This window comes from Manacus vitellinus, unplaced genomic scaffold (genome assembly GCF_001715985.3).
Source record: "Manacus vitellinus isolate BGI_N305 unplaced genomic scaffold, ASM171598v3 scaffold_0_pilon, whole genome shotgun sequence".
Classification (NCBI taxonomy): Eukaryota; Metazoa; Chordata; class Aves; order Passeriformes; family Pipridae; genus Manacus; species Manacus vitellinus.
Genome location: NW_021938789.1, coordinates 4,579,093 through 4,597,183, shown reverse-complemented (window position 1 = coordinate 4,597,183; position 18,091 = coordinate 4,579,093). Strand labels below are relative to the sequence as shown.

The 18,091-nt window shown below is 41.0% G+C and overlaps 1 protein-coding gene across 1 annotated transcript; it reads left to right on the top strand.

The window, feature by feature from the left end:
- The first annotated feature begins 188 nt into the window (after positions 1–188).
- GPR78 (G protein-coupled receptor 78) lies at positions 189–7,484 on the top strand. The gene is made up of 3 exons (XM_008920916.3): positions 189–875; positions 1,415–1,528; positions 5,454–7,484. The coding sequence occupies exons 1-3, from the start codon at positions 208–210 to the stop codon at positions 5,689–5,691; spliced, it is 1,020 nt and encodes a 339-aa protein (XP_008919164.1). The 5' UTR covers positions 189–207; the 3' UTR covers positions 5,692–7,484.
- Positions 7,485–18,091: the final 10,607 nt, after the last annotated feature.

Genomic DNA, 18,091 nt, shown 5'->3' with positions numbered 1-18,091 from the left:
CTCGCCCCTCTCTCTGCCGCTGGGACCCCGCTGCCCACTCCCTGCTCCTCTCCCTGCGCCCCGCGGCCCCCGGCGCTGCCCCCCGGGCCCCCTGCCCCCCGCCGGCACCATGCGCGGCGGCCGCGTTTGGCGGCAGGCGAGGCTGCGGTGCCGGCGCGGGTGCCCCCTTCCTCCTGCCCTCGCCCGCTCCAGGGGACCCGCTGAGAGATGGACTTGGCAGGCGTGCTGCTGGCGCTGCTCCTCGTGCTGGTGCTGGTTGTCTCTCTGCTCTCCAACCTCCTGGTGCTGCTATGCTTCGTCTACAGTACAGAGATCCGCAAGCAGGTCGCCGGGGTTTTCCTGGTGAACTTATCCTTCTGCAACCTGCTCCTCACCGTCCTGAACATGCCTTTTACGCTGCTGGGCATCCTGAGGAACCAGCAACCCCTCGGGGGCTGTATCTGCAAAGCGGTGGGTTTCCTGGAAACTTTCCTGACTTCCAACACGATGCTGAGCATGGCAGCACTCAGCATCGACAAATGGATTGCCGTGGTGTTCCCCTTAAGCTACACCAGCAAGATGCGGTATAAAGACGCTGTGATACTGATGGGCTACTCGTGGCTCCACTCCCTCACGTTCCCCTTGGTATCCTTGTTTTACTCATGGGTAGATTACAACAGCGTTTATGCCTCTTGCACCCTACACCTGAAGGAAGAGTCGGAGCGAAGAAGGTTTACGGTGTTCACCATTGTCTTTCACTCCACCAGTTTCATGCTGTCTCTGGTGATTTTGTGCTTCACCTATTTAAAGGTGTTAAAAGTTGCCCGGTTCCACTGCAAGCGGATAGACATTATTACCATGCAGACTCTGGTTTTGCTGGTGGATATCCACCCCAGGTAATGCGTGCGTGTTCGGACTCACAGCCCCTGGGCACTCGCGGTAGGTACCCCGGGCGGAGAGAATGTCCTGCCTCCCCAGCACTTCCTGCCTGCCCCGGCCACATGGCGAGCGCTCCTGCCTCTAGTTTCAGATGCTGCTTAGTGCCAGGAACGGTGGCTCGTGCATTTGTAACCTTCTCTGTTTAAATGCTAATCCGGCTAGCCGGGTGCTCCCACTTGGCTGAGCTCCTCTTAAGAGGGAACCACTGCTATGGTGAGTGCGATCGTCCCGAGGCTCAGCGGGGCCGGGGCTGCCCTCATCTCTCCCGGGGATCTGCCCTGCTCTCCCCTGGGGGGCTGCCCTCGTCCCCTCAGGGGCTGCCTTTCCTCCAGACCGGGACTGCCGTCCTCTCCCCGGGGACTGCCTTCCCCTTCCCTCCTCTTCCCTTCCCTGGCGCAGGGGCTTTTGGGCCGAAAGAGTCCTTTCCCTCTCCTTTGGGTTCACGTTGCGCCTCCTCCCTTGCTTTAACTCCTCTGCTGCTCTTTTCCCTTCGCAGTGTGAAGCAGCGCTGTCTGAACGAGCAGAAACGGAGGAGGCAGCGAGCTACCAAGAAAATCAGTATTTTTATAGGGTCGTTCGTGATCTGTTTTGGTCCTTACATTATCACCAGGTTAGTATCCCCTGTTGGGGTGAGGGACTTTGCGAGAAGGGGATGCCCTGTGATGTGAAAGTGCCCGGGGAACCTACAGCTAATTTTGGGGTGCCAGACACCAGAACGGACACCCGGGGCCGGTTCTGAGGGCAGAGCACACCAAACAGACACACGCAAACCCCCACTCTGACACACCGCTCCTGCTCGCGCCCCCAGCCCTGGGGCGCAGCTCAGCCAGCCTCTGGCTCTCCTTCCCTCATTGCAGCCAGGTCTGGGCGCCTCTGCCAAGAGCAAGAGGCTTTTAGGACAAGTACCAGGAATTAATTACATGCCAATGGGAGATAAAAGCAGTTTAAAAGACTCGCCACCCTTCCTTATTAACACAACCCGAGAAACAGAAAGGAAAGCAGACAGACTTTCCTGATTAACTTAAGTCTTTTTTTTTTTCTTCTAAAGGCATAAGCCAAGCTTGCTGCTGTTGGAAGTTGAAGTGATATAATTTAAATTTGCCCAGGCTGATAATTTGTCAGATAAGCTTTCCGTCTGGAAACATTAATGTCCGTAAATATATTGCTAATGGTGCAGCACAACCTTGTGATGAGGTGTAAAAGTTAGGTCTCAGGAAAACCAATAATTAGACTTTTAAAATGTATAGGAAACACCGTGCTTCTCAACTGCACAGAATTATAAGCATCCATCCTGGTGGTTTGCACCTTTTTTATTGCTTATGCACTGTTGTCATTATTGTACTTGTATAGTCTTTATACAATATATGTTTATTATTTTTAAATTTTGCATAAACCAGTGATCTGGAAGCCAATGTAATTATATTGAATCGCAGCACCTCAGATTTAGCCTTTCATCTCTGAACTAAAATGGGCTACATCTTTCACAGGTGATTTTTAAAAAATATTTTCTACTTCACAGTGTGTTCAAGACAGCCTTGAAGAGGAGTGACTTCTGTCGAGGAAGGTGCACTAGTCTGCAAAACCCCCTAGCGAGGGCTTCCTTAAGGTTGCTACCAAACTGCCAGTGTCTGCAGACACACCAGCTCACAGAAATTGGCCAGCTTTATGCTCTGACCTTACACGGTCACATACATCTAGGCCTTTTATGGCCATTGTCACTGCCCTTTACTTACATGAGTGGGGGATAGATTAAGGCCAGTGCACAAAACAGACAATGTTTTTTAATCTTTAAAAGTGACATTTATTTCAGTCCCCATTTACATGTTGGAAGGGATTCCTAACTAATCTGGATAACCATGTCTTTTTTTTCTGCAGTTGGAAGGTTTATTACAAATCTTAACATTACATCACAGAGTTAAAAGGTTAATTGATCACTGTACAGTACATTTTGAGTCATTTTCTATTCACTTTTGCCATGATCAAGATGTAATTATATTGAGCAAAGTGGGTTTTGCCATCTTCTTTCCATCTAAACATTACCAAGCTCAGCAAACTCCAAGCATTGCCACATTTTTCAGGGTGGAGATATTTCTCATAAACTTCTAAAATAAAAGTTACTTCCTTCTTCAGCCCTTGCATTTGGCAAACGTGAGGTGGTGCATTTTCTATGTGTGACAAACTGATACAGCCTGAGTCACTACACAGAAGGCTGAGGGCTGGTTTATGGAAATGTGTGTCAAGGTACAGCTTCTGTCTCAGTCACAAGGACTGAGCTGGTTCAGTGACAGCAAAATGAGGAGGTTTTGGGGAGGGCATCCTGAAAGGCTCTTTGTCCCAAAGACAAGACGGTACCAAGACAGCACTACATAAAGGTGGTGATGGAGGTGAGGTCAGAGGACTTGCTGCCATGCCTGTTTTCCCATTCTTCTCCCATTCTGGTTTTTAGGGGGTGATACTGAAGCAATCTCTGTGGAGGCAATGTAAAAGACATTATCCCCGTTTTCTTGCTCTTGGCCTGGTGACTCAGGTTGTGCTGTGAGCTCTGTGTTTGCTCCTCATTTCAGAAATTTGAATGAGATTAGGATCATTAGCAACATATTCGTCTGTTCACTAAGATCTGACAGATGAATTTCATTTCTTTTGTAATAGCCCTGAAAACAAGAAAATGATACTAAGATGCATTCACATGGGTATTTCCAAGGCTGAATTGTTTTGGCCAGAACCTTTATCTTATTAAAATCTGTGTAATTTTTTTGTCTGTTGGCTTCAGTGCAATTAAGTTTGAACCCATAATGCATTATTTAGAACACATAGTAATACATCTGTTTTCATGACTGAAGGACACCTTACTGTTCTTATTTAATGTCTTTATAAAAACATCAGTTATGTAATTAACAATTGTATATTTCTTGCATTTGGATAGTATGCAGGATGGGATAAATTGAAGCAATCAGTAGCAAGTGTAATTTATGGTGCATTTATTTCTCACAATTTGTGTCTTCCTGTTCTATCTGTTTTGAATTCACTGGAAATTTTTCCAAGCAGCTTCAGGCAGAAGTCATCTGTTTTTTTAATGCTCTTGTCATAGGAATGATTTTACTTTTACTCATAGAAATAAGAAATTTTCCTGTCACTTGTTGCAATGTTCAGTCCTAGTGGTTGTAAGTCAGCTTTTCTAAGAGGAGGGATTGGAACAGCTTAAAAAATCAACACCCTGCAAGTTGGGAACTCTGCTCTTTGGAAAGAGGACAGAAGGTTCTTCAAGCCTTGAGAAAGCTTCTGATCTGACATCTTCAAACAGTGATGTTTTAGGGTACAGAAAAGGGCTATTTTATCTCACTGTACATTTTTTTTTCTTCTGGAATGAATAGAGCAAAGCAGTATATTCTTGCTCCTGCAAAAGGTTTTACAAAAGATGTACAGAAAACAAAAACTTCTCACCCTGTTCTTTCCACCTTCCTGGAGGGCTTGCCCACTACTGATGAGCTGGGCGAGACATTTGCTGGAACAGTCTGAAGGATTGCTCTCGCTTCTGTGGAAAAATTGTTTAACTTAGTTGCAGTTTCTCCCCACATGATTAATACATCCCTCACAGCTGAGGTGCTGAGGCCACTAATCATCCGTGAAGCACAGACAGGAAGACACAGGTCTGGAGGCAGCTGACTGGTCATATAATGATGATAAAAGTGTTGTCTCTGTGTTTTCTTTGGCCAAACTCATGGTCAGCTTAGTGAACACAAAAACTTTCATGGGTAAGTATATGCAGGTATGCTCCTAAGCATACTGTGAGATTGCAGGTGCCACTAAAAGCTCTCTGAGATACTGCCAAGTTGTTCTTCGTACTACAATGGTCTGACACAAATCCTCTTTGCATCTGTGATAATTCACCGACGGGGTGTAATGAAGGTTCGCTTGTCTGTGTCTGAGGGGACGGATTCAGTGATCTAGACCAGGTTTCTGATGTCATTTGAGATGTTGCATAGTATCCAAATCCTTTACCTAGCCTGGCACATATGCCACAGACTCACAGCTTCCAGGAGCAGCAGCCTGATGCCAATGGGATTATACCCAAATGTTTCAAGTGCCGCTAGACAGCTCTACTTAGGCAACTGAGTTCAGTGAGTCTGGATGCCATGAGTCACATGTGTCTATCTCAAGCTTGCCATGGGAGAGAGGTAGTCAATTATGCCACCAAAATTTTGACCACTTACCAGCACAACTCTCTAAATTCAGAAAGTGAGCAATAAACTGCAGGACTTTCTGCTCTCCGATGCACAGAAGCATTACCATTGAAAACACAGTTTTTTCCTCTTTCTCTAGAGGAAATTCTTTTTGTCTCCAAGTGGCTTTGCAAAAGGTCTCTTTCTCTTTATTGAAAGCAAGGACTAAGTAAGTACAGGGCTCTTCTCCTGCAGGGACTGTGTGCTGTAACAAAATAAGTGTTACTTGAATGTTTCATGAAGCATGAGTTGAGCACTGGGCTCAGTGTGAATATTAGCACTTAAGTGTTTCCATTTCTCTTTAATGTTTAACAGGTTGATAGAGCTCCTTCCTTTTGTTACCATAAATTACTACTGGGGAATTATAAGCAAGTGCCTCACCTACAGTAAGGCTGCATCAGATCCATTTGTTTACTCACTTTTGCGTCAACAGTACAAAAAAGTTCTGATCAACATCGTCAACAGGATACTTAAGAGGGACCTGTATCCTTCATCGGGGTACAACAGTTCTCTTGACACTGAAAACGATTACTGCTTGCACAGAACAAACTAACAACATGGAAGCATTCCCCTTCGAGTGAGACAGGTGTTTGCTGCTGCTGGAAAGCTGCCCTTTCCCTCTCATGCTGACAGTGCTGACAGTGTCTCCAGGGTGTGAAAGCTGCATAATGTGATACATTTCATCGTGGACTTTCATGAAAGGCTCTTCCCTGGTCTGCAGCCAAGCACAATACACGGCAAAGCCTTGTCCCTGGTTGAATGGAGTTGGCTGGAGGGGTCTTAAGAGAGCATTTCGAGGCTTTAGAGAAGCTTAGAGAGCTTTTAATGTTTCATATCCGAAGACTTGGTATGTCTTGGAGCGTTCCACATCAGACGAGATATTCCAGTGTTTCTGGGACGACAGGAATCCCCAGATTGGAAGGAGAGGTTCAGAGTCTTCTGTGCTGCACATATAACTTGGCAATCCAGGATCTGCTCTGTTAGTTTTAAACATTAAAAATGAGTCTTTTAATTGATTGATTTATTGTATTGGTGCCTCAAGTGAGTCAGCACTTTGAATCTGAGATTGTTGTTATTATTATTTATTACTAGGCATCATGATTGTAACATAGCCTTTAGGAAGTGGTACATATATTTGATATTCCAGTATTCTATCAAGCATAACCAAAGTCCACATATATGAGTTACTAATATTTAGCACTTCAGTGGTATGTGATTACAATAACTGCAGCAACAATAATGATGACATATATGGAATTTAGTTAAATAGCACTGTAGTTCCATCACTGAGATAGTAGTCCTATTCAAACAAGCTTTTATTCAGAAAAAAAAAATCAGTTAGACAGTAGAAGTGACAGATACCACTGTGTTTAAGATATATTATGTCAGAAGCTATCTGTTTTCAAAGAAAAGGCTAAAATATATTAATTCTTTTTAAGGGATATATAATGTGTAAAATATTTCACGCATTGGCTATACATGGTGAATTGTAATAATATTGTACAACCTTTTCCTTAATAATGATCAGTTAATCTGGTGATTTTTATTGATAACAAGAGATGTGCAAGAGATATTATAACAGACCTGCTACCAAATACCCGGAAATATAAAGCTGCTTTGTTATTATATGTATTTTTCTCTTTTTTTTTTCTTTTTAAATCTAAACAGGCTTTGGAAAAATGTGGCAATTATTTTTGAACAATATTCCTTTGATTATATAAGACATTTATTAAAATTTAAAAATACTAAGGCATTCAATAAGCTAATATTTTCTAATTGAGTATGTAAGGGGAAAATTAAAGCAATTCTAAAGTATATTTTAAGAAAAATGAAAAGAAAGAAGACAGTAGAGAACTCTTATTTTTATGTAACAATGGACTTGACCCTGTGAAGCATTGAGAAGGCTACTTCTGGTCGAACTAAGAATATAAGCATGTGATTAGGCACAAATATAATTTCCTTTGAAGTTAACAGCTCTGTTTCCATGCTGAAAATTAAGTATATGCTTAATCGTTTTTTAAAATCAGTGTTGAGCCATCAGCACATTGAGAGGGTTTTCCCCACCATCTACAATGAGGAAGGAGAGTGTCTTGTTCAGTCCCACTGAAGTCAAAGAAAGGTGATGCTGCATAACAGATACAATGTTCTCTTACCTCCTGCTTTTAATCTCTGGGGCCTTTATGATGCGCTTTTTTTTCCCCCCATGCAAGTACCTTAGGCCTCTGTGCTTTGCATCTATAGTTCTGCCTGTGTTTAAATTGAATGTACTATAATGGTTTTGTCTTCTTAGTAAAGTATTTGTACTCTCTTCAATTTTGTGTAAATACAGTATTTCAGAAAGAAAGAGTCGTCTGTGGAATCTTTCCAGTTTTCCTGACTTCCTGTTTGTCTCCCCATTCCACCCCCTCTGCCTTGCTGCTAGAAGAACCCGATGCTTCAGTCTTTCATTTCAGCTGCAACATCACTCTGTTGGGGGTGGGAGGGATGCTAAATTTTCACTAATTTTTTAGTCAGTTTTGTGCCAAAGAGTTTTAATAGACTACGGCAGCTATCCATGAATAAACATGAGCTTAATGGTACCTACAATGGTTAACTTAGCCTTGGTTTCCTAAATAAAATGGTCCTCACTTTGAGAAAGGAATATATTACATATAGTAAAGCGTATTAAATTGTTACCTACAAGATATACAAATTAAATAAAACTCTATTATTAAAGAAAATGGTAGAGGAGGGAAAAAAAACCCCAACTCTAAAGCTATTACAGTAACAAATTTCTAAAGCTATTAAACTATAAGCTGAATTTTAAAGGTATAAAACAGAACACAGCTAAACTGCTGCATCTGTTATTAAGTTAATTAATGAAGCTTATTTATGCCAGTTGAGGGTGTACATTTTACAATACCACTCAGTCTCACAAAGCATTGAATATTTCTGGAGGTTCTCAGGTCCAGATGGGGAAAAAAAAAAAAAGAAAAAAGATTTGAGCCTGCACTGGGTGATGTTGAGCATCTTTTAGGTTTCATTTCCACAGAGAATTAGGAAGGTGAGGTCTACATTGTGCTGCAGACACAGGAAGAGCAAGAAGAGCTGTGGTGCTCTCGGTGCTGATTTTCAATGAAGTTTAACTGCCTTGTTTAGCATTACCAAAAGGCATCTCCCTCTGCTCACCTCAGTGTGCAGGCGAATTTTTCCTTTCTCTCTTCTTCTCACCACCAACCCGGAAGGGCTTCCTCTACTTTTCTAACCAAGTGGGAAACATTCAGTGAGAGGTCTCGCTTTTATTCCCCTGGCTTCTTGATATAGGCAAAACTCAGCTTGGTGCTTCATTCACCACGATCTGGGTTATTCAGGGATAGGTGGAGATAGGGGGAAACCACATTTTGCCCCCTTTTCTTTGGAGTGCTGCAACAAGTATCAAAGGATTTAGTGCTACGTGTATCTTACATGATGGGAGCATTCACCAGAGGTTGTGGATTCCCTCTTACTGACATTTTGACATTTTAGATAAAACAGGGGATACACAATCCTGACAGTAGGGTTTAGTTTGGATCAGATTTCCAACAAAGCTGGAGTGTGATATACAAAATGGCCTCTTGCCATTGACACACTTGCCAACTCAAAGGTAATGCTCTAGGAAACTTCATCTGAATTTCCTCCCCAATGGAGTGGCTTTTCCTAAGAGACAAGAGATATTACGATTTCTCCAGAAGAAGTTTCTGTCACCCACCTGTGACTGCTTAGGGAAAATGATGGCAAGTTGTTAAAAGAGTGTGCAAAAGCAGCATCATTTCCTTAGAGGAGTAGGACCCAAAAAAAGCTCCTGGGCTGTGGTTTTTCCAGCTCTTGGTTGCAATTCAAATTGGCAAAGTCCTCTCCTCTTCTCTGAACTTGTGTTTTGTTGGCAGAGTCTGGAGTTGAGAACTGCACCTTCCCTGGGTGTTATCCTCCACCTAACAGCAGTCAGGGTATAAACTCTGCGGCACAACAAAGCTTTAATTAGCCCATGCAACTGAGGAGACATATTCTCTTTCTCAACACGCCTTCACCAAAATATTTCCAAGTCTGATGATTTGGATATTTTCAAGCAAGATCCAGGATGCCTTTTGAATCTCCCTTTTCAGAGAAAGAAAGTGAGTCTGTCTGCCCCATTTCCTGTGTGAGTGCTCTGATGTTCACTTATGACAAAGTCACCTCTTCCAAAAGAAAATATAAACTTTTTTTTTTTTTTTGCCTAGCACCTATATTGCAGTTAAGCTCTGAGACTGACAGACTAAATTTCTGAGGCAATAAAGCTGAAGTATTTCTTAGACTACAGATTCCCAGAAGGTTTAGTTTTGAGCTGGCATCCAGCCTGCTAAACCCTGACAGGATGGATGTGTTTCACTACAAGTGGAAAAACAAAACTAGCTTTCTTGGGTAATGTGATATTGAGGACTTTAGTGTCTCTGAGCTTAGATGGCAGCTGAGCAATGAGGACCTCAAATTCTGTGAATTTTCAGACCAGAGATTCCTTAGCCTCACTGAAGAGCAGGCATGTTTTTCATCAGTGTAAATCAGCACCTAATAAACTTCTGCGAATAATCAGTGTGGCTCAGTGATTACTGAACACATATTTACCTTGTCTTAACATGAGTGATACTGGTATTGCACTTAAATTTCAGAGCTAATTACAATGTTAGGCTTATTACATAGTTAAGTAAGTTTACAGTTGGAGTCTATGAACGCAAAGGTCTTTTTCAGCTCAAATTATTCTATGATTCTATGCGAGAATACAAAAGTTCTTTAATGCAAGTGCTTGTATATGACCAGAAAGTGATCATGCTCTTTACAACTGTGGGTTAAAATTTGAGCTCTTTGAGAAATCTAGCAGCCTTAAATCTTGTTGAACAAAATGACCTGTGACAAGATATTCAAACTCATCTAGGTAAAATACTATAAAAAAAAAAAATCAAGCCCGAAGCTCAAACTGAAGAGAACTATCTAGTGTGAGTGGGAAGATTTGACTGCATCACCTGGAGGGCATATTTTCTGTTTCATTTAAGGTTCTTTTTTTCCCCCCAAATAATAACATGCACTTGTGCACACAGAATGAACAAGCAACTGTGTGTCTGTCTCAAAAGCACATAGCATATTTCAGGATTGTGAAGAGCAAATGGCTTGTTCGGTCTGGTTCAGGAGGACACCTGGTTTGTGGGAGGTGTAAATTACACAAGTAAATTAGAGGTTCTTCTTTTTATTTTTGGAAAGTAGTCCAATTAATATTTAATGGCTCAGCTGGAGACACAGCAGAGATGACCTTAAGAAAGGTTGTAAATAAATGAATATCTCTCAGTGCCAGAATCTTGGGGGAGCAAAATGTCACCTGGCACAGTATATGCAGCCAACTCCTTCTCTGAGCTGGAGCTGCTTTTTCCCTGTGGTTTATGAATGTGAAACAGGCCAAATACTGGTCCCAGTTCTGCATATCCCTGGTTCTTCTCCCTTTAATGTCAGATTTTCCTTGCCAGGACATGAGGCTGCGTGATGCAAACTTGGTGCTTCTGCTCTTTTCTGCAAGTGAGCAATGCATGAGCTGCTCCCAGCCAGGCTTCTCATACATTCTCTATGCAAATGAAACATATTTCAAAGCAGGTATGTTAGATGTCATAGGGTCCATATGGTTAAACGTATTTTTGAGTGTTGAGAACTACAGATCTTTCCAGTCCCTTGACGCTACTTTATAACTAGATGCCTTAAAATGTTATAAACCGTGACTGAAATATCTTCATTTCAGTATCCATTATCATGACAGTGCAAGCTGTTGTAAAGATGCCAAAAAAACCTCCAAAACATCTCCTTTGGGGCATAACCTAAGTTATTTATTGTGCATGTTTCATACATTTCAGCATCCTGTTGTTTGCGTGTGCCATATACAGTTTCCTTTCCTATACTAAATGGATTGAAATCTTCAAATGCTTTCCAAGAAGGCTCATCTTGCTTAACACTAGAGTAGTTATACTTAACTCACTTTCTCAATTTGATTTTTTTTTTAACCAAAGGCCTCGCGCTCAACTTGTATTTCAATGAAGCCTGACCATAAGTGGCGGACTCATTACCACCTTCTTTTCACTCTTATAATTCCTGTTTTTACATATCCAACCATTCTGTTCTCTTTGCTTGCAGCTGTCAGCTCTGATGCACATTTTCAGACTGTTTTCTGAAACCCAGTAAGTTGTTCAGTGCCTTTGCTCCATGGCATGGGACTGGAGACTGGATTTGTGTGGTTTGTGTGCAACTTCATGAGAATATTTAAACATGTTTTAGGTCTTCTTTTTCATATTTGTCCTTTGTCATGGGAAAACAAAATGTTGATTGGTGATAAATGACCTTTATTTTACAAAAGACTGCTGATCACTACTCTCAGATGAATAGCTCCACACTGGCTTTCAGCTTGAAATCTGGCTTTTCAGTTAATCAAACCCTTATTGTTATAATTTTTAATGAAGCTTGTTTTAGGCATTTAAAATATCTTTTGGGCTTCTCATACAGTAGTCTGAATACTTCATTATCCTTTTACTCTTACTACCTTGCTGAAAGCCAGAGAAATACTAGAACTGCTATTCTCAGAAGACCTGAGTCACAGACAGATGAAAGATCACACACAGCCAGGAAAGGATCAAGTTGCATGAAACATGGTTTAGGAGATACTTAGGAATGGAAGGAAAATATTGTCATCCTAAATCTGTCTGTTGATATTTTGCTGAGTTTCTCAGGCATTTATAAAGGCTCTTCTCATGATGGTTAGGAATACCTTAGAGTTAACAGTGGAGCTGAATTTTTGGGAGACAGATATGTAGTATACAAGAATAGAATGTTCCTCTTCCCATCCTGAGCAGCTTGCCATGCCAGCACCATGAAAAAAAGGAGTGACAGACACTTTTGCACTTTTCTAGATGGAGCTAGTGGTCTTCTCTGGGTGTGAGAGCTCATGCTGAGATCTCTCTTCTCCTTGGCCAGACTGGAAGTTAGGTAGAAATTTGAGATGCTGTGTATGAGAGAGAGCAGACTCCATGTGCATGATAGTGAAGTTCAGTGGGTAGGGCACTTATCACAAAGGAGGGATGATGCTTTTGCTCTTCTTCAGAGGGCCTCTTATATCCCATCTATGTATTACATCCCAGTCATTTTGTGGGAAGAGACATAAGTGAAGCAGAAAATATGTTCAGGGAAAGATCCTAACTTCACCGACTTCAGGTGGAGGTAAGCCAAGATTTTACTTGAAGATTTCCATCAGTAGAGTCCAAGTTTGAATTTACAGGAATGTTTTGAAAAGGTCATTTAAGACCAGCTGGGTTAAGAAGTCTACTCACTGAATTAAACACACACACACAAAAAAAGAAGAAATTGGATCCTTGTATATCCTAGCAAACCACACGAATGGCACTGAACGGAAATGTAAACTAAGTTGTAGGTTTTTCTTCAAATGACAACAAAGATATCAAGCAGAGTGCAAATGGAGATGGTGTGGCTGTAGAGGAGCTTGAATTCCGGTCCTTTTACAGCCACTTACACCTCTGAGCACTTTTTTCTTGAGCCTCTGTTCATACTCCTCCTGTCCTCCATCTGATGGATACCTGTGGCTTGCTGAGCATCTGCAATCACTCCAGCCAACTGAATTTGGCTCCTGTAAGCTCCTTTCTTCTAGACCTAGAGGAGCACTATGACAGTGGTTCTGAAAAGTGATTCAAACTCAGGGTATGTTCCTTCCTTCTTAAAACCCTAGTTTATTCTTATTATTCATAAATTCCCTCCTACTCGATTATTTTAATGTCTGGCCTTAGAGCTGAACAGAGACATGAACAGCATTAGCTCTTTGCATCTCTGCTAACCTGTTCTCCCTTTGCAACTGCTGGAAGCTCAGTCAATTCCCACACTTCCTCCACCTTCATAACTCTGCCAAGTTTCTACCTGCCCTCTGATTTCTTATGTCACCTGAAAGGCAGGCTATTCAGACCCCTTCTTTCCCTGATACATTCCCTTTTGCTACTGTGATGGTATTCTTCCTTTTTCTTTTTTTTTTTTTCCCCTCTGTGGTTTTGGTTTCCTGTGGGATTTCTTTGTTGTTTTTAATCAGTTTTCCACAGACAGCCTTTTCAGTTTTTAATTTTGTGCAGCTGAGCAAGATTACAAAATGCAAATTAAATAAACTAGGAAGAAAGCTGTGCCCCTCAACTTTTTGTGCTCAACAAAGAAAGCAGGTAAAGGAATCAAACCAAGAATCTTACTGAACCTACTTTGTCCCTTGGGATTACAGTCTACCAATCTCTGCAATCAGTGGCACACTGGGAGTAATAATAAGACTACTGTTACATTCTCGTTTTCAGATAAAATTACCAGATAACCATTTTTGGCTGAAGCAAGGTATTCAGCATGAATTCCTCATAAAAATTAAATTCTTACTGTTGGAACTTCAATAAAACCTCCCACCTACTGTCTTAATAAACCTCCTGAAGGGAAAATTGGATGAAATGCAACCTACCCCTTATGGATGCATAGTGGATTTCTCTGGGCTCATTCTGCAATGGTCAAATATCTATAATTGCTCTGCCAACTCAAAGCCTCTATGTCCAATGCTGATGCTCTCAGGTTCAGCCCTTGAGTGTCAGCCACCTTTTGTTTTCAGTCGCACATAATATGAACCTTCAAAAAAACCAGATAAATGGATCCCTGGACCTTAGCCTTGTCATTTCCCCTACTGCCACGGCCTTGATTTGATAAGTTGTGGGGGTGTCTGTTTCTTGGCAACTGGAAGCTGAAGAGGACCAACATAAGGTGGAGTGTGTAAATGGCTTGATTTAACATCCTGGCTTGCTCACAGAGGAAAGATGGAGGTTGGACTTGTCTTCTGGTACAGTGTAGTTTACTTCAAGGAGAAAGAAGGAGTACTTCAAGGAGAAAGAAGGAGTTATTGAGAGCTGTGTCTAGCACAATAATCTACAGGAAAATGGAAAAACTCAGGAATTTCTTTGGATATCTGTTCTGCAAACTTGTCCTGCTTAACAGTAGTTTAAAGGAAGGTCCTTACAAATCAAAATTTTGATGAGTAAAGTTAATCTTTTTGATAAGCCACTGGTTCTTTTTTGTTCCCTAATGATAGTAAAGGAGTAGAGGATAACTCACTGATATGAACAGTTGAGGGAAGTTAGAAAAATCCAGATTCCCAGTTGTCATAGGGGTCTCAGTGTCACTGTGGCTCAGGTTGTGAATAGTATGACTAGAATGACCGATGGCAGTCTTGGAGCTGCTAAGGATCTTGTCCTAAAGCCTTGTAGGCTGAAGAAACTTCTCCCATAGAGTTCAGTCAGATAAGTGGATGATAAGACATGTCTCATATCTGTTCAAAACTTAGCAGTCCTGTATCAGCTCTCTAACCAGGGCAACATCATTATATCAGTAGCACTGGATTACTTTACACTGGCAGAGATTTTAGTCCAGAATGCTGGCTTTTTAGAAAAGCAGGGAGGAGAAGGAGGAGGATTTGACTGATTGAAGGAGCTGTTTCCAAGTTCAGCCCATGACTGGTATTGTTCCCATACTTTAGCCTGTGGCTAATAATTACGACCCTATAGCCTTTCTTTTACTCTCCCTGCTGCCCTGTGCTCATTCTCTTGAGTCATAACTGTGTCTTGGCCTGTCCTATACAACTTATTTTTTCAGATGCCTGAATATCAAATTAGTCATTATTTGGCCAAGAAAAAAACCATATTCAGCAGCTCAAATTATTTCTCATGATGAGTCAATGCGTAAGCCCTCATCCTATTTGTTACCTCTCTGCAAATCTCTTCCAATTTGTTAATGCTTTTCCTGACATGGAAACACTCATACTTCTAATGTCATTGGATGCATGACTGAAGGATGGCACAATAGCAGTGCTGTGCAGGACTCTACAGCTCTCTAGTAAACCCTGAGTCAGTGTCACACATCATCACCACCCTGCTCTCCTGTTATGACCACCCCAAAAGACGAAGGTAACCCAAGTTCTTGTTAATAGATCCCTTGGGGCAGATTAGAGTGAAACAACACTGAATGATTGGTGTTTGTAAATATATATAAGTAGAGTTTATTTTAGAACAATCTGGTTTCAAAGGAAAACAGGTGTGTAGCCATTTTGGTTGTTATTATCTATAATAATATAGTACTATAAAAGCATAAAAATAACACTTAGGAAAATGTGTAAGGAAAAGAAAGAGAAAGAAAGGGTAAAAGTAGAAAGATATATGTTGTCACCACCTACTGGATCCAGTGATGAAACTTGGTAGTTGCAGTTCCAATGTCTGTTGATTGAAGTGGTGGTCAAAGTCCTGTCAAAGTGATGGTCTTGATCCCTCTGGGGTTTTGCCTCTTATCAGCCTCTTCCCTTATCCGAAAATCCAGTTTGTATCTTCAGGTATGCAAGCCCTTCTACTCCTGGGATAGTTGGACAATAGTATCCTCCCTTATCTTATCTCATCTCAAGGTCCTTTTGCACTCCAAATTAGGAGGCATATTCAGGGAGGGGTGGGTTTTGCTGGGTTCTTTGCTGTTTCTTTGCAGTTTGCTACAGTGGAGAAAAGTCTCTGTTTAAGCCATTAACCATTTCAGTCTCTGACACTTCCCCAAACAGTATTTTGTACAACTTACATTTGAAATAGATATTCGTATCTATAAACTAATGCCTTTGTCACAAATAAGGGAGACAGAATGCTGCATATGGGTGTGGCATGAGTTGCACCCACGTAGACACTGGTAAAGCTGGGAGAACAACTCTGAGGTCAGCTTGGTCTCTGTAGGGCAGGCAGGCTATTTGTGGTGCCTCTGTAGGGCTGGGTATTGTGCTGCTGAAAATGCTGGCTATATGGGATCCTGCATGATCCCAAGGACAGCCTCCAACCTGGCCTCTCCACCTTCACTATCTAACTATGGTAGCTATGGTGATTATCCTTTGTGGGCAATTCAGCACATCTTTAGTCTGAACATCATGAGTGGAGCATACCTGAATATCAGAGGTTACAGATGTTGTCTTCCAAAGATTGTCAGGAAAAGACAGTCCCTACAATTGTTTTGTATTTGGTCTCTCTAGTTTCCACTGATACTTTGATACACTGATAGATGTTTTGTAAATTATTTGAATAAAAGAAGAAAACATATTTTTAACTAAAATTTCTTATCTTTAAAAAAACTTTATTTTCACAGACTGTCAGTCTAAAGAGTTGGAACCTCGATATAGAAAACAAATATTAAGACACTTAAATATTATCAATATTTAGTGTGATGTAGACTCTCAGTATACTGATATGTAATTTTAAAGTGCCTAAATACCTTTAGAAGCATTTTATTTTAACTACTTTAACAGCCTGTTTCTCCTTGTTTTAAGTGAGGCCTGGGTCTTGATTTAACTCATAAATTTATTTCTGAAAATGAAGTTAAAATCCTCAGAGCTGTCATGCTAGTATTATCTGAAATGGCTACTGGTTCTTGCTATCTGAGCTGACTCCCAGTTTTCTGGGGAGTGTCAGCCTTGGAGGGCCTAATTTTTCTTTGGAAAATACCAAGGATCTCCCTGCAAAGCATCAGGGTCTGTTGAGTGTTTCCCCCATCGGGTATCTACAAACTAAAGGACTCCAAGTCACTTTTTTAAAATGCTTCCCAGCACCTCTGCAAATGTGCAAAGCAAGCCCTAGAGAACTTCTTTTGAATGTTTTGGCATTAATGTTCTGTGAGACAGGGAGAAGAGACAAAGTGAAATGAGTCTCAAAATAGGACTGTCAAGTTCTTTTCTGGTAGAACTTACATTAATTTTTAATACTCCATCTGTGATCAGAAGAAAAGAAAGACCTTTAGTTCTCAGCACAGATCTTTTTTGAGCACACATTTTTCCTTGTAGCTGTTATATATTCAGTTCTATGATTCACCGACTTATTTGTATTATTTTTCTTGCTTTATGGCAGAGTCACCTTTGAGCCTCATCTTGAACTAAACCCACAAAATGTATTACCAGTAAGCCCTCAGCAGTAATCCTGCTTTGCTGCTTTACATGTGGGAATAATAAGAGGCAGCCTTTGAGAGGATAACAAAGTCCTTATGTCAGCTCTATATTTTTAATGATTAAATTTAAATAATATTGTGTGCTTATTGCAGGGTCTAGTGATCAGTGCATATTATTTTGCACATGTTCTCCTGGATATAGAATCATATTTATTACTGTTGTCCCTTTGTGGTCTCATTCTACCATCTGGTGCCAGGTTCCCTTCCAGTTTTTTTGTATCACTTGTGCCTTTGATCATGTCTGAATTTTAACTAGATATCATTTTCTCCTGTCATCAAAAGAAACTTTTTGAGTGGCTTCATTTCTTACTGATTAACTCAAACAAGCACAGAGACCACATGAAGGGTAGAAAGGCATGTATTCAGTTGAATCTTTTGGGGATGGTAAGGCCTTCTCCTGCTTTAATTGCATTCTTCTGCATTATGATAGGATCAGTTCAGTGAATCACCTGGAAGTGGTATAAGCAACTAATTTTTTGGGTCATTGTCTTAGTTAATCTGTGACAAGCGAGAAGATGAAAACAGAATTTAATTATCACTGACAGTACTTGTATTGAATTTAAATGATTTAAATATTTTTAAAAGCTGCATTTTCTTAACATTTATTATATTTAACTGGGAAGGAAATAAATATCTGTGACAGTAATATTAATAGTAAGGGAAGTAAATCCTCCCGCTCACTCCTTGGTTTTGTTTCCACCTTATGAAGAAAAACTGAGGGAAAGAAATGGGCAAAACATGTCAAAATGACCAGAAAAAAAAAAAAAGAAAATAATTAAAAACCAATTTTGAAACCATTGCAGGAAATTCAATGTTTGGAGTATAGCCATACTGGTTCACTGAAGAGGTCTGCTGGAGCATTATTCCTCTTCCCTTAGTGATCTGATACA